Source organism: Zalophus californianus, chromosome 3 (assembly GCF_009762305.2).
Source record: "Zalophus californianus isolate mZalCal1 chromosome 3, mZalCal1.pri.v2, whole genome shotgun sequence".
Classification (NCBI taxonomy): Eukaryota; Metazoa; Chordata; class Mammalia; order Carnivora; family Otariidae; genus Zalophus; species Zalophus californianus.
In genome coordinates this window covers 80604384-80630128 of record NC_045597.1, presented here as the reverse complement: position 1 = coordinate 80630128, position 25745 = coordinate 80604384, and the positions used below count along the sequence as shown (strand labels likewise).

General features: G+C 39.6%; 2 protein-coding genes across 10 annotated transcripts in view; one reads left to right on the top strand and one right to left on the bottom strand.

The window, feature by feature from the left end:
• The window catches only part of CENPJ (centromere protein J), a 48177-nt gene extending 36856 nt beyond the window's left edge, over nucleotides 1-11321 (bottom strand). For 2 of the 3 annotated variants that reach the window (XM_027589081.2, XM_027589083.2), the window contains exons 1-3: nucleotides 11224-11321; nucleotides 4881-5390; nucleotides 4215-4338 (exon numbers count right to left, since the gene is read on the bottom strand). In XM_027589081.2, the coding sequence (XP_027444882.1) occupies nucleotides 4215-4338; nucleotides 4881-5324 (568 nt within the window). In that variant the 5' untranslated portion in view covers nucleotides 5325-5390; nucleotides 11224-11321. Of the gene's footprint in view, nucleotides 1-4214; nucleotides 4339-4880; nucleotides 5391-9055; nucleotides 9221-11223 lie in introns of those variants that run through there. The other variant, XM_027589082.2, reaches the window with a different exon arrangement.
• An 8635-nt stretch (nucleotides 11322-19956) lies between these two features.
• PARP4 (poly(ADP-ribose) polymerase family member 4) overlaps nucleotides 19957-25745 on the top strand; it is a 116587-nt gene continuing 110798 nt past the window's right edge. For 4 of the 7 annotated variants that reach the window (XM_027588856.2, XM_027588855.2, XM_027588853.2 and 1 more), the window contains exon 1: nucleotides 19958-20356. The gene's annotated coding sequence lies outside the window, so the exon portion shown is untranslated. Of the gene's footprint in view, nucleotides 20357-20385; nucleotides 20620-25745 lie in introns of those variants that run through there. The other 3 variants (XM_027588852.2, XM_027588854.2, XM_027588851.2) reach the window with 3 other exon arrangements.

Below are 25745 nucleotides of genomic sequence, written 5' to 3'. Positions count from 1 at the left end.
ACTTCTGTTTTGTACTCCTTTGTAGTTTCTAACTTTCCTGTATTACCTTTTTTTTTTAGAGAGAAGAATTCTGCATTTTATTGCCCTCAAATAACATTAAACAGAAGACATTTACATTATTTTTAGAAAATCCATTGATATTGCCCAGCGTAGCTCATATTTCTGAAGACAAGGCTCATTAATTCAGATATTTGGAATTAGAAAGTATTTGAAGTTGACCACACAAAATGAATCCTCAGTTTCTGGGGCTCTAGAGATGATTATATACAAAAATCCAGCAAAATTCTACTCATTTATCAGTTCTATGTCACTCCTAAGTTTCTCTAAAAAAATAAGGCTTTATAAAAAGTAGTGTTCTATAATTCACAATACGAATTAAGAGCTTTATTAGAATCCTGTATTACCTTTTCACTGTTTTCTTGAGTCTCTGCTTTGGAAATAAACACAGAGATCGCCCTCCTATATATCTCTAATTTATAATTCTTTCAGGGTAGATGGCAAAACTTCACCCTAGCTGCTGTACCATACCGTTGAAATCCTGCTACTATCCTTCTCTTCTCCCAGAATGTCTCAACTAAATTTAGAAGTGAAGGGGCACCTGGCTGGCCCAGTCAGTAGAGCATATATGACTCTTGGTCTCGGGGTTGTGAGTTCAAGCATCACACCGGTTGTAGAGATTACTTAAAAATAAAAGTCTTTAGGGGTGCCTGGGTGGTCAGTTAGTTGAGCGTCCAACTCTTGGTTTCAGCTCAGGTCAAGATCTCATGGGTGATGGGATCAAACCCTGCATCGGGCTCTGTGCTCAGTGTGGAGTCTGCCTGAAGATTCTCTCCCTCTGCCCTCCCTTCTCCCCTCCCCCCACTTCTCGCACACGCGCCGCTCTCTCTCTCTCGCAAATAAAATCATTTTAAAAAATCTTAAAAAAAAAAGAAGAGATACAATGGGAAGTGTTTAATAAAACATAAAAGAGCCATGCCACCTATCTCTCATACCCATCTGCCTCACCTCCAGCCCACAAATAAAACTGGAAATCAGGTAGGTCCTCACTGATTATCAAATTTGACCTCCCTTCCTTTATAATAACAATACTCTCCCCATCCAAATATTTCTGACCAATAGTCATCCCACTTCAGACTGAAGATGTCTTCGATAAAAGTACAATAGCCCAAAGTAGCAGTTCTCAAAGTGTGGTCTGCAAACCCCTAAGGGTTTCTAAGATTCTTTCAGGGCATCCACCAGGTCAAATCTATTTTCATAAAATACTAAGATAGCATGTGCCTTTTTCACTTTGTCAACACATGCACTGATGATGCAAGAGCAAAATGGAAACTCCTGGTGCCTTCACTTAAAAGCAGGACAGCAGGCCCCAAACTGTGCTAGCAGTCACTGTATGAGTCACCACCAAGCACTTGCAGTTAAAAAAAAAAAAAGAAAGAAAAAACAGTTTTACTTAAGAATTTCCTAGATAAAGTTGCAAAAACTATTAATTTTTTCATTGAATTTTAACTGTTGAGTACACGCCTTTTGAAGATTTTACTTATTTATTTGACAGAGAGAGAGACACAGTGAGCGAGGGAACACAGCAGGGGGAGTGGGAGAGGGAGAAGCAGGCTTCCCGCCGAGCAGGGAGCCCGATGAGGGGCTCGATCCCAGGACCCTGGGATCATGACCTGAGCCGAAGGCAGACACTTAACTGAGCCACCCAGGCGCCCCGAGTACATGTCTTTTGAACATTCTATTGGACAAAACAGAAAGTATGCATAACTCACTTCTGCTGCAAACCAAGACATGGCTGTGTCATTTTTTGAGTTGTAAGCTCGACTAGCCAATTCTCTCAAGGAACATCATTTTTACTTGAAAGAATATATGACAAACTATCATGATTTAAACTTGGCACCTGGCAGATATTTTCTCAAAAATGAAACAAGTGAGCCAGTCATTTCACGGAAAATAACTGACAGTATTTGCTAAGAATGCTAAAATTCGAACTTCCAAGTAAAAATGAGAACTTATTAAACATGTCTACCACCATGAGCTTGACAGCTTCATAATAAGACTTCACGACTTTTATTGATAAGATCTGTAGTGGTATTAATGGATATAATTTTTTGATATTACATATTGAAATGTCAGGTTTTAAAGACCCATGGAACTCAATGAACCACTATTTTCCAAATAACCAATGCACAATTTTACCAGATCATGCATGATAAAAGAGCCATTCAAAAATGCCAAGATATTCCAATATATTTTATGCAATATATTCCAATATATTCATGCAATTTTTTTTATAAAAAAGTACATGAATAGGGTTTCAGACTCCATACTGTGAGTAACCACTAAGAAATGGCCCCTTGTTAGGTTTGGATACAATATCAAAGAAATAATCACAATTATTTGAAAAGGCTATTACAGTATTCCTCTTTCCTTTTTCCAATTAAACATCCATGTGAAGCTGATTTTTTTTTTTCACATACTTCAACCAAAACAATATAACTTAGAAGACTGAATGCAGAAGCAGATAGGAGAATCAGCTGAGCTCTTTTAAGCCAGAAGTTAAAAAAGATACTCAAAAATATAAAACTATGCCATTCTTCTAATTTTTTAGAAAAAGCTTTTCATTAAAAAAATGTTAGTTATGATAACACGTAACTGGTTATTATTTTAAGTGAATTAATTTTTAAATTTCTCCATTTTCATTTCTGATACAGTAAATACCAACAGTAAATGCCCATAAAACAAATGCTCTCTGGGGTCCTCAATAACTTAAGAGTGTTAAGGGGTCCTGAGACCAAACTGTGAAAACCACTGCCCTAAAAGCAATGTTCCATAACTGAATGGGGCTAGTTCTTATATTAAGAACTTTGAAATCTGCTTCCCTATTGCTCTACCATAGTGCTACTTCTACCTTAAAAAATATCACAGTCTTGGGGCACCTGGGTGGCTCAGTCTTTAAGCATCTGCCTTCAGCTCAGGTCATGATCCCTGTGTCCTGGGATCAAGCCCAGCATTGGGCTCCCTGCTCAGCAGGAAGCCTGCTTCTCCCTCTCCCACTCCCCCTGCTTGTGTTCCCTCTCTCGCTGTCTCCCTCTGTCAAATAAATAAATAAAATCTTAAAAAAAAAAAATCACAGGCTGTTATTTAAATGATCTTGATTATCCTCTTTATGTATTCCATAAAGGAACCCTGAACCACTCAACTATTTCAAGACACACACTATGTTCTCTATATTCACTAAGATAAACATCCTATTTCCTAAACCAGTCCTCATGTGGTACGTTTCTCATCACTACCACTACTCCCACTCCCAGAATCCCATCCAGCTACACTCTGCATACTCATCTGCCAATGTCTTTTCTTCTTTGTATTCTCAATGCCCAGTGCAGCCTCTGAACAGAACAGGCACTTTCCTGAATCAGTGGTGTGTCTCTTAAAAGGGAGCACTGAGAAGCAAACACATTGCTCCAGATCACTATTTTTCAAACTGTGGGACACAATCCATTAGTAATTTTATCATCAGAACCATGACTGGCATTTTTTTTTAATGACCAAGAATAAGATAAAATAAATAGAAGATATCCTTGCTACATGCCACGCACACCAATAAGGTCTGATTTATGAAATTTCTTTGAAATTATGAGTTTAAATGTTTTTGTTATAATGTGATAACGGTCAAATAACTTTGAAAACCACTGCTCCAGATCACATTTTAACAGGTTTATTTTCTCCTGCTAAGTACATCATTCTTTCTTTTAACTGATTCAGCATACAACAAAAGAATTCTGTCATCTACCATCACAGAAAACGTTTTTGGTATGGTTCTTTTGCTGAGCAGAATGGCTTCTACACATATTTACCGTTATGACCCTGAGCAGTTTTTTATTCTTCAGGCAGAGACTGTAAGCCAGTAGCCCTGGGCCATATTTGGCTCTAGACTTTTTATTCTGCTACACCTTTTCTAAATTTTATTATAAATAAATATGAATGACTTTAAGCAGGGCACACATGCTCCAGAATGGCACAGCTCCCACTTGGCCCAATTATGTAACGCTACTACCACTTCACAGTTCTCTGCAAGGCCCCTAATGAAACTGGAGTTTACAACATGTGATAGAGAAATGGTAGAAATAACCTGTCAGACAACTTAAGGTGAGAAATATATGTAACTGTCCACTGTTGTACTAACTGAAGTCTCTGTGTAAGCAGAAAAATACCTGGGAGTGTGTGTTGCCCAGACACCATCGTAAGCAGCTTTTCTTGTTCTTCCATGAGTCTTTGTAGTTGCTCTAACTGCTGTCGCTTCAGCTCTTCCTGCTTCTTCTGTTGTACTTCTTTCAGCTTTTTAAACATAAAATTAATTTGATTAAACTAACTTTACATTTCTTTATGGATCTTTGCTCCTTATATTTATCTTAATGCCTTTCATCTCTCATTCCATATCACCTCTAATAAAGAGTTTCAAAGAGAGATTCCTAAGTAACTACATCTGCCACCAAAACTCCAAAATCCTATTTTTTTATGAAGGAAACCGTATCGACTATCCCAACTAAGAAACAGAAAAAGTCACACGAATCCTTGGATTCTTAAAACAGGATAGGTATCAGTACATTTCTGATCAACTTTTTCCCTCTAATATTTGATCAACCATTTCAATTTAGTTTTTACCAAGTGAAACAGAAACTTAAAGACATTGTTACCTCGTGTTATATCTTACATACCAAACCTGCGTTAATGTTTCATATTAGACAAAAGGCAAAATTTGGCGTTTTGAGGATTTCACAGTAAAGGGGAAGAAACAAGAGGCCCTGAACAGGTGACTTTTCAGCATCAACAGAAACTCGCAATAAAGCAAATACATATTAGGCCAAATCCTGTTGTACCTGTTCAAGCTTTTTAAAGAGTGGGTCTTTATAAGCCACTTCTTTGCATTCACTGGAAAGATCTGAGATAAAGTCATTTTTGTTGTCTTCCCGGTGTCCAGGAGCATCTTGACATGCCACTATCTGTGGTCCTTCTTTAGTTAAAGGAAACACTGTATGTGTTTCAGATTTATCTGATTGTAGTTTATAAGGGCTATTAGACTCCAACTTCTGTTCTTCATGAAGTGAATCTTCTTCACTTATAAAGCTGAAGCTATTTGAAAAATGTGTGGCTTTAACAGGAAAGCTGGTAGAAATGTTCACATTTCCTCGCTTCTCTTCATCTGCTTCCAAAATAGGAAATCCACGATTTAATATGACCCCAGCCCGAGAAGGATTGGTCATCCACTGGGTTAAGAAGCTCTGTCCACTGTTTAACTCGGAAGAGGTTGGCATCAGGAACATTTTAGTCCAATGATAATATTATATTTAAATAATGTAAAAGTTAGAAGAGCTACTAATTTCCAAAACCTGTAGAAAGAAGATGCCAACAAAAACCATTGGTTAAAGCTATTCTACCCAAAACTCAAACCAGCATAAAAATCTACTGAATATTTTTTTTTAATTTTATTATTATTATTATTTTTATGAGACAGAGAAAGTACAAGCAGGGAGAGTGGCAGGAAGAGGGAGAGGGAGAAGCGGGCTCCCCACTCAGCAAGGAGTCTGACGCGGGGCTCGATCCCAGGACCCCGGGACCACGACCCGAGCCGAAGGCAGACGCTCAACCGTCCGAGCCACCCAGGCGCCCCTGCTGAATATTTCAATACAAAAGACTTCAACCAGCAAAGCAGTTAGGCATTAAGCTATGTGGTTTCTTTTAAGTCTTAAAAACATCCAAATTGAGTGAATCAAAAACATAAGTTCCCTTTTGATCTAATCATTTCATTACTGAGGATTTTATACAAGTGATCAATCAGTGGACCTAAAACTCTAGGAGCTAAAACACCTTCTAAGTTATTCGATTACTATAACTATCAAATGTTACCCATATTAAACACTTTCATGCTTCTGGCCCTACTCCAACATGGCTTCTTTGCCCAACTGGGGAACCCATGTTCTCCCTAGTTACAGAACAAGAGTCACCACCGCCCCCATGGCTTCACTGGCACTGTTTCTCACTTTCCCTTATTCCCTCAACCCCCTTCTAGCCTCTTGCCCACCCTCATCTGTATTTTTAGAGGTCTCTGATATCACTATTTTGACATTCATCTCAATATTAGTGGTACTCTGCCTTTGTGTTCATAATCTACCAAGCTGTGAGTTCCTTGAAGATACAGTCACCTGTATATTCATCCATGCCTAGCACCATCCATTCCTGGCAGAAGGAGAAACTTGATAAATGCTTGCTAAAATTAAGTTAAAATTAAATCAGAACTAAGATTCTATTATTTAAAATAAATTCAGTATTAAAAATACTTAAAATAAATTCAGTATTATAGTTCATTTGATGTTCAACAACAAAATTACATTAGTTTATACAATAGGACAGCTACTTTGTAGAATCATACTCTAAAATAACCAAATTCCTAGTGTAATTCAGTCACCATGCACATCACACAGAAGATAAGCTGTATGACTGATTTCACTCAACTAACATTTATTGAGTTCTTACTCTGTGCCAGATATTATTTTAGTCATTGGGCATACAGCAGTTAGTAAGTCAAGAGTCTAGTGAAGAAAATACATGCATATAAAAGTAAATTATACAGTATGTTATACAGTAATAAATGCTACAGTAATAAATGCTAATAGAGTAATAAATGCTAAGAAGAAAAATAAAAGCGACGTGGGGGAAGGAGATTTGCAAGTTTAGAGAAGGTAGACAGGGAGTCCTCCTTTAGGAGATAAACTCAAGGCCCTAGTGGAGGTCAAGGAGCGAGTAATGCAGTTATGAGTAAGACCCAGACTTCATATCGAAAACCTTCACTTGCAGGATGCCCCCCACCAATTCTTACAGTCCCATCACCACTATCTATCTTGAATTCTCTGGGATTAATCTCGTTATGTGTTTAGACTTATTTACATCAGTCACCATGAGGAGGACCTGGCTCCTAAGCCACCCTTTATCTCTAACACTCTGATGTCCATGCACATGCCTTATTCCATCTCCAATGGCCACACAGCCCCAGTGTCCATCACTAGCAAAATCTCCTATTATCCCTGCTCTCATCTCTCACCTTCCTGAGAACACTTCTTCCTATAGAGCCCATACTCTGTACCACTAGGCCTGGAAGTAGAATATGTATTTTCCTTATTGTCCTTTTTGGCTTCTAGATGATTCTCCCTTCCTCCACTGTAAAAACCACCAAATTCTTAATCTCGTATGATTTCACTATATTACCTACAACGACTCCTTTATTGTCTACAAAATCTCCAGAGGTCACCAGGGTCCTCCCCTTCATTCCTTAAAATTTTCTGGCTGAGCAACTGGAAGAAGTGTTGCCATTAACTGAAATGGGGAAAACTGGGGATGAAACAGGTTTGGGGGAATGAGAGATCAAGAGTTGAATTTTAAACATTTTTTTAGGCTTTTTTTTTTTAAGATTTTATTATTGGGTAGGGAGCAAGCAGAGGGAAGGGGCAGAGGGAGAGGGAGAGGTTGACTCCCCACTGAGCAGGGAGCCATCCTGAATTTCAAACATTTTAAGATGCCTAACAGACATTCTAGTCATTATCATATACACAGCTGGACACACAGAATGGGATTCATGGATGAGGCCAAAGCTGTCAAGCATAAATGTGAGTATCCTTAGCATATGGTTGATATTTAAAGCCTTCACACTGGGTGAGATCACTAAGTGACTAAGGGTAGACAAAAAATAGAAGATGTAGAAAGTAAGTCCTTGAGGCCAAGTGAAAAAAGTGTTTCAAGGAAGAAAGAGATGTGTTACAAGCTTTTAACAGATGAAGGGTGAGGAGAACTGAGAAATGACCTTGGGATTAAGCAAAGTAAAGGTCATGATAACTTCAATAAGAGCAACTTGGGGGAACAGGAAGGCTGCAAAAGCTTGAATGGAGGTAATACATGAAAGAAGGGAAAATTGAGGACAGCTAACTCTTTCCAGTTTTGTTATAAAGGGAAGGAAATAAATAGGACAGTAGCTGTGCAGGGAAGCCCGGCAAAGAAAGATTTTTTAAGACAGGAGAAATAAAAGCATGTCTGTAGGCTGATGAGGATGGAGAAAGGAGAGAATTACTATAGCACATTGTCCTTGAGGGGAGAAACGAGAAAATCTAGTACCAAAGTGAAATGACATGTCACACTATTTTTCAGATACAATTCTATACTTTAAGACAGATAGGGCGCCTGCGTGGCTCAGTTGGTTAAGCAACTGCCTTCGGCTCAGGTCATGATCCTGGAGTCCCGCATCGGGCTCCCTGCTCAGCGGGGAGTCTGCTTCTCCCTCTGACCCTCCTCCCTCTCATACTCTCTGTCTCTCATTCTCTCTCTCTCAAATAAATAAATAAAATCTTAAAAAAAAAAAGACAGATAGATAAATTAGATAGATATCCCCAAAGGGAAATGAAAAATGGCAATCTGGCGGCAAACATGTATTTAGCTTTGTACCTAGTGTCTGAAAAAAAAAAAGATATAAGCAGAAAAGGAAATATAGATGCCCATACATTAAAAAATGTCCATCATCACTCAAATGAATAGAAATTAAAATAGTAATAACATACCATCTTTCACATACCAGGTTGGCAAAAACTAAAAATTACTAAACCCCAATGTGGAAAAGAACTCTTCAAAAAGTGTTACTTGGGAATGTAAACTGGTAAAACCTTTTGAAGGGCAATTTGACAATATCGATCCAAACTGTAAATGCACACAAACTTTGACTCAGCAATTTCATATCTAGGCATTTTGTGCTATACTGGCACAAGTTCGCAACATTTGTAATAAACTGAGATTAAGGTCTTAAATGTCTATTAAGGGAGGACCAGCTAATTGTAGTATTCACATTATGCAAAGCTTACAGAGAATCAAGTAAGCTTATTAAGTACTGACACTTGAGTCCTGAATATATCCAAGATATACTGTTAAACTGACAAAGGCAAAATGCAAAGAAATAAAGAAATATAAGAAATAAAGACAAAATAAATAAGACATAAAGACAAAAAAGTACAATTACCTAGAACTTGCTGTCCAGTATGGTAGCCACTAGTCACATATGGCTATTTAGCACTTGAAAGTAGCTACTGTTGGTTAAGCAACTGCTTTCAGCTCAGGTCATGATCCTGGAGTCCCGGGATCGAGTCCCGCATTGGGCTCCCTGATTGGCGAGGAGCCTGCTTCTCCCTCTAACCCTCCCACCTCTCATGTACTCTCTCTCTCTCTCATTCTCACTCTCTCAAAATAAATAAATCTTTAAAAAAAAAAAAGAAAGTAGCTACTGTGACTGAAGAACTGAAAGACAGATGTCATTTTATTAAAACCGGATTTAATGGAATTTTAAAACAAGAGACTGCTGTTTCCCTTGTTGCTTTACTGAGTGTAATGACATACACTGAAAATACTTGTGCTCCATTTTCTGAAGCAGAATCCTGAAACAGTGTCATGGGTACAGTCGTTAAAACATATATACAAATACTATGAATCACCAGTTTGTAGAACTGTTCAAAGAAATATAGGACAAAAGGGATGCTTGCAAACTATTCAATAAGCAAAGACCAAAGTGATAGTGTGATTTTTCTCACTGATATCACAGTTTGAGAACCACAGCTATTCACATATTTTAAAAAACTGCTTCTACAAACAACATGGATGAGTAATGTTGAGTCCAAGTCTCAACAAATTCATAGTTTTCCATTTAATATGAAGTTCAAGAATAGGCAAAATAAATTTATAAGTACAGAAGTCAGTCCCATGGTTATCTAGGTAGCTGGGGTTGACACTGACTGAGAAGAGGCTTCTGCCTTCAGGGTTGATAGGGAGTATTATTATCTTTACCTGGTGGTGATTACACCGGTGTATACATTTGGGTAGTACACTTAAGATTAGGGCAGTTTACTGAATATCTGTTATTCCTGAGTAATTTTTAAAAATCTGTTCTAAGCAAACTAATTCTATTTTTTAGTTGAAAGCCTATCTAAAAGGTAACAGCTTTTCATCAAAATCAACCAAGTAATCTACGTTAAATTTCAAAGACTTTAGCAAGAAAATTTGAAATCCAAATTTAGAAAAGAGACAAGCTACAAGGTTATTTTGTAACATCAAAAACTAGAAAAGTTCCCTACTAGACTGACGAGTGCCCTTGTGCATCTTAAACACCTTAAAACAAACCACACTTAGGAGCGCCTGGGTGGCTCAGTCGTTAAGCGTCTGCCTTTGGCTCAGGTCATGATCCCAGGTCATGATCCCAGAGTCCTGGGATCGAACCCCACATCGGGCTCCCCGCTCAGCGGGAAGCCTGCTTCTCCCTCTCCCACTACCTCTGCTTGTGTTCCCTCTCTCGCTGTCTCTCTCTCTCCCTCTGTCAAAATAAATAAAATCTTTAAAAAACAAACCACACTTAAACACCTCTATTCCTTCATTTCAATTTCATGAATATGATCCTCAGTGTATTTACTGTCAGTATGAAGAATAAAAAGTTTCACCTTAATCTGCTATTTATCATTAATACTCAGGCAAACTAAAGGGAACATATATATAGCAAAATGTCTAGAAAGGATTAGTATGTGGACTACGATTTTTTAGTTATCAAAATCTGTTTGAAACAAATTCACAGCCCCGAAACCTCCAGAGAGTGCTATGTAAACATTCCTGAAGCAGTTTGGGGGAATAAATTCTCTGCATCCTGACGGGAAAAAGTGGACACACACAGTTAATTCAAAGTCACCCTCCGACCGTATAAATAGTTGATTTGGGAGATGATTTATCAGTCTCCCAAAATACATGTTCTTGAAAACCACGAATCCACAGGAAAGCTTTAAAAAACAGCTCTTGACTGATGATCATCCATGATGATCGGCCCTTAAGGACAGAAAGCAATGCCACTTTACACTTTCTTTTCGAACCGACTGTGACCCCTGCGCTTCTAAACAGCGTATTGAAGTACAGCCAAAACCACAGGCGGTGAGCGTCCTTGAAAGGCAGGCTCCCCACAAAACAGCGTGAAGCAGGAACGTCCACAGAACTGATGTTGGCCTCCGCCGCAGGGTTGCCCGGAGTCCGGCTCCCTCCGCGCCCCGCCGAGCCAGCCCGAAGGCCCGGAGAGGGTCCCTCCCACGCCCCGCCGACACTCTTAGATGCAGGGCGGCAAACACACCAGCTCCCCCGCTCCTTTCACCCACAAATTACCGCTCCGCCGTCCCCTGGCCTTTCAGTCCACTCAAACCACACCAAGAATCGTCGCGGCATTTATGAATGAGGCGCCACAATCACCGCCTCCGGTTGGGGCCCCGCCCCCAAGGACGGCTCCGCCCCTGATCCGAGGGCTCCTGGGAAATGTAGTTTCCACCGGCCACCCCCTCTGCACTTGCGCGCGGGCAATGGGGGGCCACGCAAACTACCATTCCCAGCAGGATCGCAGGGGCGGACGTTACCTAAGGCGTCTTCCTCCTGGGCCGCGGGCTAGTGGTTGGAGTAGGCGGGCGGCGGGGCGGGAGGGAAAAAAACCGTTCCTAGAGCGAACTTCCGTGACAGACCGAACCGCCCGCCACTCCCGGCCCGCCTTGAAAACTACGGAGAGCGCGTTTGCGAGAAATCAACGTGTTCAGTGAAAAGTAGGGGACTCGGAGCTAACAATGTACAGACGGACGCTTTTAGGGGTGATGGGGGCAGGGCAGGGGCTTTTTGCTTCATGTGGGTCTACTTCGTTTTTGGATTTGGCTGAGTGTGACAGTGCTCACAGGTACTCTTCAGGCAAAAGTAACCGGGTGAGAATTCACTCCCAAAATAGTCATCGCTCATCATTTCTCATATAGCCAATAAATACATGGTTTGGCTGTGCATGTCCATTAGATGTGAAAACTCTTTAAGCACTGAAAGTGCAAAATTCAGGAAATGTTTTTCTTAATTGCCACCACAGAGGAATATGTAGCTGGAGAACACTGCACCGCAACATACCCGGTTTTCGTGTCTGTTTAACTACCAGTAAGCCAAGGGAAATTTGTAAAAAAAAAAATCAGATAGTGCCATTTATAACGACCAGTGTAATCGCTGAAATAAACTACCACTGGTTAAAGATAATTAAAAAACACTTTCACAGAGATTTGGCCACCCAAAATTGTTTTGCTACCTACTTCAAAAATAGACTCTCCCTAAAGCGAGGTTTTGGATTTTGGTTTTTTTGTTTTTGTTTTTGTTTTTAGATGAGGAAACCAAAGCCCAAGACTTTCGAGATCACACAACTATTTAAGATGCCTTATGAAGATCCAGACGCTCTTCTTCATTTCTAATGGTCCTTTGGCTTAAAAAAGCATGCCTAAAACTTTCATCATGTCTCTTAAAATGTTGTGTTATCAGATAGTTACAATATTCTCAAATTTTGTGCCTGTGTTTTATTACTGTATTTTTATTCTAATGTAGTATGGAGTACCATATTGCTTGTTGGTTGGACAAATGGGTCTTTTACCACACTCAAGTCTTATCCAGTTGTTAAATTAAAGTTCTAATATATAAGTGTTCACCTGTAGCCCAGGTAATTCTCAAAACTGCCCACTAAATTTGAAAGGTCCTCAAAATCCATCACAAGGTGGAAGAGGTAGAAAGGAGGAACTTCCAGCTTCTATTCTGCCAGACAATGAAAGATTCAACCTCATCAGCTGCTCCTATCCTGTTGCATCTTCAAATATTACTATGGAGAAAAATTAGACTAAGAGTACCCATCCAGGGGTTTCAACCACAAATTATCCATTCTGATACAATTCTTTATGCCATCATAGGAGGCAGGAGGGCACTATAGTATAATGGTTAAGAGCCCCTGCTTTGGAGTCAGGCATTCCTGAGATCATCTCCTACCTTGATGACTTACAAAGCGCTTTGTAGTCTTTAGCACTCAACTTCTCAGACACTCAGTCTTCTCATTTGCAAAATGGGGATAACAATACCTACCTCATAGAATCGTCAAGATTAAAGAATATATATAAAAACTTAGCATAACACCTGCCTTGTAGTAAAAATTTAATGAACAGGAGGTGTTTTCACTTTTTAAAAAACCACTTTATTGAGATATGATTGACATGCAAAAAGCTATACATAGTTAATGTATATAACTTGATGAGTTTTGGAGATAAGTATAAACCCATGAAACCATCACCATAATCTGTACCATAAACATATTCATCAAGGTGCTTTCATTCTTGTCATGACTTCATCTGTTGATGAACTCACTTTGTCTACCAAAGCCCAGCTCTACAGGTCATTTCAAATGGTTTTGTAAGATACAAAATAATACCATATTATCAAGTTATTTGGTAATAATATTATTTTAACATAGTTGTTCTGGCGATGAAAGATGTTCAGAAAGTTGAAAACTTTTCACTATTGGGCAGGTGGTAGTCAGTGACTACTCTGTCAAGGGAAGACTGTTGTAGGCCTGGTCAAGGAATGATCCCCATGCCGGTATCATCCAGGCTAGAAAGGATGACTCTAGCAGGATAAGGAGATAACACTGAGAGATTCAAGTACCCAGTCTCTAGGCAAAAGCAAGAAAACCCACAGCCCACTTTACCTGTGGGGAAGAGAAGGGGTTCCTCACCAAGGCCCCAAACTCAGATTTCTAGAATTTTATCACAGTAACTATTCCTGGTGCATTGGACTTGCAGCAAAATATCATGGAAACCTGTTAGTCTAAATAACAAAGGGGTTATCACATCCACTACATTCTAGAATGTCTGAGCAATAATGTTGAATACACAGTAAAGGAGAATTCTAGCCTGAATCATTGCTATGATCACAGCAGAGCAACACAATCACACTTGTCACACCTGTACTGTTACCCTCTTCTTCAAAATAATAATTGAGATTTTTATGTAATTGCCTGATGGTTTTCAAAGCATTCTCTAGGTTTTTATTACACATTTTTTAAAAAGATTTATTTATCAGGGTGCCTGGGTGGCTCAGTCAGTTGAACCTCTGACTTTGGCTCAGGTGTGGTCTCGGGATCCTGGGATCAAGCCCTGCATCATTGGGCTCCCTGCTCACTGGGGAGTCTGCTTCTCCTTCTCCCTCTGCCCCTCCCCCTCCCCGGTTCATTTTCTCTCTCAAATAAAGAAAATCTTAAAAAAGAAAAAGCTGTATTTATTTATTTGAGAGAGAAAGCACACTCGAGCAGGGAGAGGGGCAAAGGGAGAGAAAAAATGCTCAAACAGACTGCCCGCTGAGTGCAGAGCGCAAGGTGGGGCTTGATCCCAGTACCCCGAGATCATGATCTGAGCTGAAATAAAGAGCTGCTTAATGGACTGAGGCACCCAGGCGCCCCTGCTTTTCTTATACATTTTTAAACCAGCCCATTTACTTTCCGCAATTATGAAAATTACCAGTTTGCATATCCTAATATCCATATCCAAAATATTGAGTAGTTCTTTTGTGTCAGGCACATTCTTCCTTGAATGTTTGATAGAATTCACCACTAAAGCCAGCTGATTCTGGGCTTTTCTTCGTTAGGTGGTATTTAATTACTAATTCAATCAATATATCTGTTTATATTTTGTATTTTTTCTTAAGCAAGTGGTGGTGTTTGTGTGTTTTTAAGGAATTTCTCCATTTCATCTATGTTATCTAATTGGTTGATGTACAATTGTTCATAGTCTCTTATAATCCTTATAAGGTCAGTAATAATGCCCCCATTTACATTTCTGATTTTAGTAATTTGAGCCTTCCCTCTTTTTTCTTTGTCCATCTATCTAAAATTTTGTCAGTTTTATTGATCTTTTCCAAAGCCAATTTTTTTATTTTATTCTATTTTTCTATTCACTATTTCATATACCTTTGCTCTAATCATTATTATTTCCTTCTGCTGGCTTTAGGTTTAATTTATTCTTTTTCTTGTTCTTTAGAATGTAATTTGGGTTGTTAATTTGGGATCTTCCTTCTTTTTTAATATAGGCATTTACAGCTATATATTTCCTCTGAACACTTTCTCTGCATCCCCTAAGTTTTGGTATGATGTGTTTTTATTTTAATTCATCTCAAAGTATTTTCTAATTACCCTTGATTTTTTCTTTGACCCATAATTTAAGTGTGTTTTGTTTAATTTCCACATATTTGCTATTTTTCCAGTTTTTCTCTGCCACAGATTTCTAGCTTCATTCCACTGATGTCAGAGAAAGTACTTTGTATAATTTCAATTATTTAAATTTACTGAAAATTTGTGACATAACATATGGTTTAAGAGTAGTTTCATGTTCATTTAAAAGAATATTATGTGATTAGTGTATGTTCTATATTTGTCTTTTAGATCTTATTGGTTTATGGTATCTATTTCTTTATTAATCACCCCCCCCATCGGTGCGCTAGGGTGGCTCAGTAGGTTAAGTGTCTGCCTTCAGCTCAGGTCATGATCTCAGGGTCCTGGGATCGAGACCCCCACATCGGCTCCCTGCTCAGCGGCGAGTCTGCTTCTCCCTCTTCTTCTGTGATCTCTTTCGCTCTCACTCTCTCTCAAAAATGAAGTAAAAAAAAAAAAATTGAAATTGGGTATTGAAGTCTCCAGCTATTATTGTAGAACTATCTTATATCCCCCTTCAATTCTGTCAATGTTTGCTTCAGATATTTTGGGGCTCTGTTGTTCGATGTGTATATATAATAATAAATGTTCTTTTTAAAAAAAGATTTATTTATTTTAGAGAGAGCAAGGGGAGGGGCAGAGGGAGAAGGAGAGAGAGAATCTCAAGTCTATTCCCTGCTGAGTGAGGAGCCTGATGCAGGGCTTGATCTCAGGACTCTGAGATCATGACCTGAGCCGAAATCGAGAGTTGGATGCTTAACCAACTGAGCCACCCAGATGCCCCTATTTTTCTATCTTCTTGATGTATTGACTCTTATTAATATATAATATCCTCCTTTGTCTCTTGTAACAATATTTGACTTAAAATTTATTTTGTCTTAGTATAGACTTCCCTGCTATATTTTGGTTACTTTTTGCATGGAATGTCTTTTCTCCATTCTTTCACTTTCAAGCTATTTATGTCTTTGGATCCAAAGTCAATTTCTTGTAGACAAATATGAATGGAGGGTTTTTGCTTTTGTTTTTCTTTTAATGCATTCGTTCTGCCAATCTCTTCCTTCTATTTGAAGAGTTGAAGCAGTTACTTCTAATGATGAACTTCTGCCATTTTGCTATTATGTCTTCTTTTTTGTTCCTCAGTTTCTCCATTATTGTCTTCTTTTGTGTTTAGTTGTTTTTTTTTAAATACCATTTTGATTTCCTTTCCATTACCTTTTATGTATATTTTTAATTTATTTTCTTTGTGATTACCTCTAGGGTTACAATTAACATATTAAACTTAAAAACAACCTGGTTTGAATTAAAACCAACTTAGATTCAATAGTATAAACTATGCTCCTATATATCTCCATCCCTCCCCCTTTTCTGTGTATTATTGTCACAAATTACCTCTTTATAAATTGTAAGCCCATTAACATAGTTTTATAATTATTGTTTTATGTGTTGTCTATTTAATTTCATATAGGAAAAAAGAGGAGTTACAAACTAAAAGTATAATACTATTGGCTTCTATATTTACCTATGTAGTTACCTTTACCAGTGTTTTTTATTTCTTTATTTGGCTTCACTTTACTGTCTAGTGTTATTTCATTTCAAAATAAAAGACTCCCTTTAGCATTTCCAGTAGAACAGACCAACTAGTAATGAACTCTTTCAAGTTTCATTTATCTGGAAATATCTTTAATCCTCCTTCATTTTTTTGGATGATAGTTTTGATAGGTATAGAATTCTTGGTTGCCATTTTTCCCCCCTTTCAGTTCAGGATATATTATCCTTCCGGCCTCCATGGTTTCTGCTGAAAAATTGGCTATTGATCTTAATAATAATCCCTTGAATGGGACAAATTGCTCTAGTCTTTGTCTTTTAGCAATTTGATTATAAAGTGTCTCGGTGTGGCTCTCTTTGAGTTTTCCTACTTGGAGCTTCTTTGATGTGCTGCTTCTAATCTTTTACCAAATCTGGGGAGTTTTTGACCATTATTTCCTCAAATTTCTGCCCCTTTATTTCTCTCATCTCTTTCTGGATCTCCCATTATGCATATGTTGGTATTCTTGATGATGTCCCACAGTTCCCTGAGGCTCTCTCTGTTCATTTTTCTTCATTCTTTTCTCCTTCTGTTCCTCCAGACTTGATCATTTCAGTGGCCCTATCTCTACGTGTTCTCATTCTTTTTTCTGCCTCTTCAAATCTGTGGCTAAGCACCTCTAGTGAATTTTTCATTTCAGTTATTATATTTTTCAACTCCCAAAATTTCTATTTGGTTTCTTATCATTTTTGTCTCTTTATTAATATTCTCTGTTTGTTGAGACAGTTATTCTGCTTGTGTTCCTCCTCTGTCTCTCTCTCTCTCAAATAAATAAATTAAATCTTAAAAAAAAAAATAACTCTGCCTCCAGTTCCTGCTTGTGCTGAGCCTTGACAAAGGAAAGTTTCAACTTTTAATATTTGTGGGCCCTGCTCCTGGGCTCCCAGGGAAGCCACACTTTAATTTTTACCAAGATCAGAATGACTTAACCAAACTTCAAGGCAGAGGCCCTATTTCTGCCCCAGCACACATTGTACAACTGCTTTGTTAGCAAATAATCTAAAAAAAATTTTCAACTAAAAAAGTAAAAATCTCCCTAAAGTCTATTCCCATACCTCCAAAGCCCACAGGATTGCACTTACCAAAAGCATAAGATAAAGTTTGTAATTTTCTGGAATGTCCTTTCTCATGATGATTTATAATCTTGGTGTAACAACAACAACAACAACAACAAAAAAACATATATAACCCTGTATTAAACATTCTTTCTCCAGAGCACTCTCTTCTTTGTGAAGATTGTGTATCTGGGGCAGCTGTCCTCACTTGGGCTCAAATAAAACTCTCTCTCTTTTTTTAAAGAAATTCTAAAAGGTTTGTTTATTTTGCGTTTGATGCGGGATTGTCAAGTGCAACAGTGAAGAAAGAATTCTTGAGACATTTTATGGTGCAAAAAGGTGTTTTAATTAGAGCATAGGGACAGACCCATGGGCAGAAAAAGCTGTACTGTGATTGCAAGGAGTGACTGATTATATAGGGTTTTCTAACCTAAGGAGGTGAAGGTGTCATTAGGGCTCCAGGAAATTGAGTCTATAGGTTCCTGGAGGTCTATTATTAGGATTGTGTTTTTCCTGTAAATCATTAAGACAGTTAAAAATTATAGTGGAGTTTCATGTACTGTATGACTGTGATATTTATCAGTTGACCATTTGTTTCTCTCCTGCCTTTTTTCTTAGGCAGTCACCAGTGCCTAAGCAATGTTAAACGTGGGGTGTCAGCTCCTGTTTTGCCCTCAGCTTGCCTTTTGCTCTCTCATCAGCTTCAACAGCCTAAAGATCAGCCAGAGTTATAATCTTATGTGTTCTCAAGTCTTTTCTGAGCATGAGTCCTGGGCACGTGTGATGCTTTCTAGATGTCCCCATATACACAGGAGTTTTCCAAAGCTCTTATTCCTCCAAAAAATCTCACTCCTGGCTTTTCTTCTCATGCTTTTCCTCCTAGTCCTTCAGCCTGTCCTTTGCCCCAACTGTTTTTTGGGTTTTGTTCCCCCAAGCAGGAGTTGGTTCATTTGCCTTTCACTGTTTTTGAACATTACATTCCCTAAGTAGCTGTTTTTCTGCCCTGAGAAAATTTGAGTTAGGGAAAACAAAGGTAAGCCCATAGTATCAGTCCCTCACAGAACCCCCACACAGGTCAAAACAAACATAATTCCTTAAGACAAAGTCTCTGCTCCCTCCAGAGCCAGATTATCCAAGCTGCGAATGAGGGCTGGCAAAGGTAATGAAGCTAGAATAAGTGAAAACATGTAAACATCTCCTGCCTTGTTTCAGTGGCCTTTTTCCTGGTTGCACATTTGCTTGTTTGCTGTAAACCTTTAACTATCTTCTGCGTTCTGATAAGGTCGTTTCTGACAGTTTTTGCCAGGTTTTAAAAATGTTTTTGGGAAAGGATGGACCCTGGGCCTCCCTACTATACCATTTTTGCTGAAGTCACCTAAGTTGATTCTTACACCATCCAAAAGGTAATGATGAAACAGGGGCCCCAGTAAAGTACCTTGTCTACAATCCCTTAGTAATCCCTTAGTAGAGTCAGAATTCAAATCCACACCCTCTCTACATCTCTTCTATTCTCATTTAATTCAGTATCTGGGGAATTTTATTGTTTCCTATTATTCTCCCCCCACTCAATGAATCTCAGCCCCCACATCTCTGGAATGGCAGATCTATATTTATAACTACTTGAGAACACTACCTAACAAGCTTCAAATTCAGGAAGTCCTAAACTAAATTCATTATATTAACCTCCCGCTTCTCCATTCTCAAACCTTCCCGAAATTTGCTTCTTACTTGCTTCCGGGAATTACTCTCACTTCTCAGTTAAATGGCAGCACCATCCACCCACTTTTACCAAACTCCAACTTTGGAGTTAACCTCATTGGCCAAATCCTGCCTGAAAGATGGAACTGAAAAAATCCTGAACACTTGGGGCGCCTGGGTGGCTCGGTAGGTTAAGCCTCTGACTTTGACTCAGGTCATGATCTCAGGGTCCTGGGACTGAGCTCGCATCAAGCCCCCGTGGGCTCCACGCTCAGGAGGGAGTCGGCTTAAGGATTCTCTCCCTCTGTCCCTCCCCCTGCTTGTGCTCTCTCTCTCAAATAAAATCTTTTTTTTAAGATTTTATTTATTTATTTGACAGAGAGAGAGAGAACACAAGCAGGGGGAGCAGCAGGCAGTGGGAGAGCGAGAAGCAGGCTCCCCGCCGAGCAGGGAGCCCGAGTCGGGGTTCGATCCCATGATGCTGGGATCGTGACCTGAGCCGAAGGCAGCCGCTTAACGACTGAGCCACCCAGGCGCCCCTCAAATAAATAAAATCTTAAAAAAAAAAAAAAATCCTGAATCCTCAGTCTGATCCAGGAAGAGAAACCCTACCCGAGCCCAACGCCTAATCCCGGAGCAGCCCCTCAAAACTCCGCCACGCAGCGCTCGGTGTGGGCCACAGCGCGCGGCCTCTGGAGGCAGGCTTGGGCGGGCTTCCGCTCTTACAGACACTGTTTGCCGGCGCCGCGCCTCAGGTCAGCCCCGGGAGCCTGGAGCCCGGAATCCGGAAGCAGTCGGTGCGGGAGCTCTGGTAGCGGGGGAGCGCGGGGAGCGCCGGGAGCCGGGAGCGTCAGACACTAGGAGAGCCCCGAGCCTGCAGCGCCAGAACCGCAAGCGTCGGGAGTGGGCGGGATCCCCTAGCAGGTGCGTGGGCGCCGCTGGCTGGACCACCAGGCGGGGCCCAGGCCGGGCCCAGTCGGCGGTCCGGGTAGTCCTGGCCAGGAGGTGGCCACGTCGACTCCCTGCCGGAGCGGGAGACTCAGCTCTGTGCCGCTGCTGTCCGTGATGGCGTAGTTGTCTTGACCGCGCTGGTTGCTGTGGCACTGGAGGCGAGCTCCTGAAGCCCGCGCCGTCGGGGGCGTTGGCGTGTTCTCGTGCGAGTGGCGGGCCCAGGTGACAGGACACAGGTGGGGCCGCCAAGGAGAGCGGGTGCTCAGAGCCGGGTCTCTGGGCGCGCCCTGGGCTCAGGGAAAGTGAGCAGATCGCTTACCTTTGTTTTCTCTGACTTCCAGTAGGCAGACACCCTGTCTTCTTCAAATGAGGTATTCTTAAAGTTAGGTTTGGGAAAAGGAAACTCTTCCAGAAAATGCAGTATTTTGGTGAATAACCAGGGAATGTAATATGACCTCAAAATTAGAAACACCATGATAGAAAATTTAATGTGCATGTTGAAGATCAAAGTTGAAAACTTGGAAATCCGTTAAATACTTCCTGCGGGGAATGCCCAGTGACTCAGCTGGAGGACTGAGTTGGTCCAGAGTAACACGGCGCTGCTGAATGTTCAAACTTTTGATTCTGGATTGCAAAATAACAGTAAACATAAAAATATATAAAGTGCAGTGTTATGATAAAGGAGAAATTCACTCTCCATATGTGCATGTTGCAGATAGAGTAGCTGGAATTTGTGAGGAGTAGCTCAGGGAGTTTCTCAGGAGCTGGGGAGGTGTGTTCTTGTCCTGTGCGCATAACACAGGGCCTGATGGCTGGAAGACACTCCGAAATCTCATACGTACACAATAAGGTCTGATGACCACATGAATGAACGCTGACTGTTTAGGAGAAGCTTGGAAATGAGGGAGAGACTGGTGGCAGATGTTAAGAAAGCTGCTAGCCAGGAGAGGCCACACATTTAAGAGAGACTCCATATACAGTCTGGAGGAAGACGGAAGTCAAGGCCTGACTTGAGATTTCACAGAATTTCATAGTGTTACTTTCACTTCCTACAATCAGTAGGAAGACAGAAGTCAAGGCCTGACTTGAGATTTCACAGTATTTGAGTGTTAGTTTCACTACCTCCTACAGGGCCTCAGCTGTTAAGAATGGGCCAGGGAGTTGTTTAAAATGTTCCTTTATACTTTGGCTTCACAACAATGCCACTGAACTATAGACTTAAAAATGGTTAAAGTGGTAAATTTTATGTGAGGTACATTTTACCACCAAAATAAAGGCTAAAAATTATCTACACTGTTTGACTCAGTAATTCCACTTCTGACCATCTATTCTAAGGAAACAGTGACAGAGATTTGGCCAAAAATATATGAATAAAACATTTTCCGCAAAGTATATTTAGAATAATGAACAATTTTCAGTAACCAAATATCTGATGACTTGGGGAAGAGTTAAATTACACATAGCCTCTACGAATATTTTCAAAGACTATTTAGTGATATTGGGCAAATTCTCATTAAAAGTTAGATGAAAGAAACTGGCAATAAAATTCAATAAATAATATCCACAAATAACATATTTTTATTAAAATAATTTATAAAATATATTGATAGAGGAAAGAATAATATCAAAGATATTGAAAGAAATCTCAAAATTTCTCAATGGAGGGATTGTGCTTTTTTAAAACACTTTACTGAGATATAATTTACATACCATTAAATTCACCCATTTTAATTGTATGATTCAAAGATTTTTAATAAGTTGTGCATCATCACCATAATCTAGTTTAGAACATTTCCAGCACTGTAGGTGCTCTTTATTTTTCTTCATACTGGTTAACCTACTTTGGGAGAGAAGTTATTTTTTAGAAAGACAAATTCATATTACTTTCCTAGGAAATTTAAGCAAAACTGAAAAGTAATATAATTTAACAAGAATAAAAATTATTTAAGCTCTTTTACTCAGTATTGTTTAGGATTTCAGGACTGTTTTCTAAGACAATCATTGGAATTGCAAACAAAGATTTATATGTAAGAGTGTACATCATAGCTTTTTTTTCTGAAAGATTTATTTATTTGAGAGAAGAGGGGGAGCACAGAGGGAGAGGGAGAGACAATCTTCAGCAGACTCCCCACTGAGCTGATCCTGAAGCCCAAGAGTCAGACACATAACCAGTTGAGCTACCCAGATACCCCCATAGCTTTGTGGGTTTTTTTTTTTAAGATTTTATTTATTTATTTGTCATACAGAGAGAGAGCACGCGAGCAAGCACAAGCAGGGAGAGCAGCAGGTAGAGGGAGAAGCAGTCTCCCCACTGAGCAAGGAGCCTGATGTGGGACTCGATCCCAGGACCCTGGGATCACGACCTGAGCCAAAGGCAGATGCTTAACCAACTGAGCTACCGAGGCATACCTATAGCTTTGTTATTGATACCAAAATTTAGAAGTAATTTGATTGCCCAACAATAGAAATAGTTCATTTATGATACATATCTAAGATAGCCTCTATTAAAAATGTTTTCCAAGAATAATTAATGATTTAATGCTAAAGACAAAATGCTAACATAAAATGCAAGATAGATATTATGAATATGGTATGATTTCAATTTTGATAATAATATAGTCCATTACAGTACATACACACAGAAAAAAAGGCCTGGAAGAAAAGGCCAAAGAAATTGTTAACATGACCTCTAGGTTTTGAGATTATTTTGCTGCTGTTATGCAGTTCTGAATTTTCCAAATTTTCTAAGATGGGCATGAATGACTTCTCTATTAGAAAACATTTTTTTTTAAGATTTTATTTATTTATTTGAGAGTGAGAGAATGGGAGACAGAGAGCGTGAGAGGGGGGAGGGTCAGAGGGAGAAGCAGACTCCGCGCTGAGCAGGGAGCCCGATGCCGGGCTCAATCCTGGGACTCCAGGATCATGACCTGAGCCGAAGGCAGATGTTTAACCGACTGAGCCACCGACTGGATGGCTCAGGTCATGATCCCAGCGTCCTGGGATGGAGCCCCACATCGGGCTCCCTGCTCAGCGGAGAGCCTGGTTCTCCCTCTCCCTCTGCCTGCCGCTCTGACTACTTGTGCTCTCTCTGTCAAATAAATAAATAAAATCTTAAAAACAAAACAAAACAAAACATTTTTTAAAAGACCAGGTCAGAGGACTTAAGAACACATCCAGGACAGGTCTAGAGAGGTGGATCTGAGTATCCATTCCCACTTCAGCCTCCCTTGTCCAACATAGGCAGGGTACATTACATAGAGACTGTCCTGAATTGTTAAAGATTCATTAGAGTTTTAATGTTTTGTGTTTTGTTTGTTTGTTTATTTACTGTCAGAAATTAAAAACAAGATAGATCAATTAATCTAAATAACAGTGTGATACCTTTCATGGTTTCCATCCCAGCATCTCTCTCATCTATAAACCCTGGTAAGTATGAATCAATTCAAATGTAAAAGACAATACATAGTATTAATGCTATGGAAAGGCAGAGTTAGATCAAGAGACTTCAGTTTAACCAGACATCATAAGAAAAAAAAATGTGAACCCCTAATTTGTTCATTTACTGAACAGATACTTCAGGTCCTAAGTGTGGGGTGGGGATAGGGAGAAGTGTCCCAGGGGAAGGCACAGCATGTGTGAAGGCCCTAAGGACCCAACTTGGAGTTTTGCCAACCTGGAGAAAAAGCCAGTATGACAAGGGCAGAGTGAGAGGGAGGTGCAGGAGGAGGCTGTGGAGAGAGGCCAGGCCTTGAACCATGGTAAGAAATTTGAATTTCACTTGAAACATAAAAAAAAAAAAAAAAAGTTTACCCAAGCTACAGTGTAGAGGAACTTAGAGGCAGAGAGGAGCAGAAGTGGGAGAGGAAGTTAGGTCTCCACTGATGGGGGCCAGGGTGACAGAGGAGATGGGGAAAGTGTGTTGATTGCATCTGCTGTGAGAAGGAAATGCTGATGGCCAAAGGGGGTAAGATGGGGAGAAATCACAGGTAGCATCCAGTGGCTTGAGCAGCCAGCAACACCCAGCAGCCACTTACCAAGAGGAGAACAGGGGTAGGCCAAGGTTGTGGATTTGGCAAATCTGGGGTGCCTGAGGTACACACATTGGGAAGGCAGTGGTCATTTTGTCCTAAATTAGGGGTGGTCCTCATATAGACTTCCTTCAGGGCCTTGAAGAATGGGCATCATTGCTCAGGCAAGGAGACTAGAACAGGGACTCCAGCCTGGGAGAACTGGGCATTCCAGGGGCAGGGGGACCTGAAGGAGGAACGCGAACTCTGGGCATGTGGTTAGGAAGCTGGGCCCTGTAGGTTCCTGACAACTACTTGCCTCACTCAGTCAGACGTGGGAGCCGCTTTCTGTGAAACACCACCTTATTTGGGGGAACCTATTAGAGATGACTCCAGTTTTTAAAATTTGACAAATAGCTACTGTGAATTAAATCCAGTATCTCACCATTTATTAGTTTATTGTTGAATACCTATAAATGTCTTTCCATTCAAAATATGCCCATTTTTCTTAGAAGTAATTCCTTTCTATATGTGGGAAAGTATGACAATAAAAGAAATCAAATTAAAATACAGATATGTTTCCACTTAAACATAAGTTGTATATTTTTATTACTAATTGATCAATTTTTTCTCTAGAATGCCTTAACAGAAACCCACATAACTAATGGGACTAATGGGTCTTTTTGATTTTATAGAATTATATATAAAAATCTGTGGTTTCACTATCACATAATATTTATTTTTAATTTAGAAATAAAGGCTTCTATGTTCTTAAACCTCACACTTGATCTGTAACTGAAATCTATACATTTCCATTAAGATGTATAGCATGAGCCTATACCGAAGTATTTTGGAGTGCCATAGTATCAGCCATAAAACTAGAAATGATTCTAAAACCAACATACTTATTGCAAGTTTGATCACTGTTCAATTTTTGTTAAAAATGATTGCAGTATGTCTTTGTAAAATAATGCCCAGCTTCCCACAGTTTGCATGTAGAACAATTTTGAATTCACTGTCATTTATATTCACTGAAAAAAGAATCCTTTATTTTATTTTATTTTTTTCACAGACTCACCAGAATTTTATTATAATGTGGTTTATTTATTTATTATTTAAATTCAGTTTCATTAACATACACTGTATTACTACTTTCAGGGGTACAATTTAGTGATTCATCATTTGCATCTAACACCCAGTGCTCCTTACATCAAATGCCCTCCTTAATGCCCATGACTCAGTCACCCCATCTCCTCACCCACCTCCCCTCCAGCAACTGTCAGTTTGTTCCGTATAGTTAAGAGTTTCTTATGGCTGGGGTGCCTGGGTGGCTTTTTTTTTTTTTTTTTTTT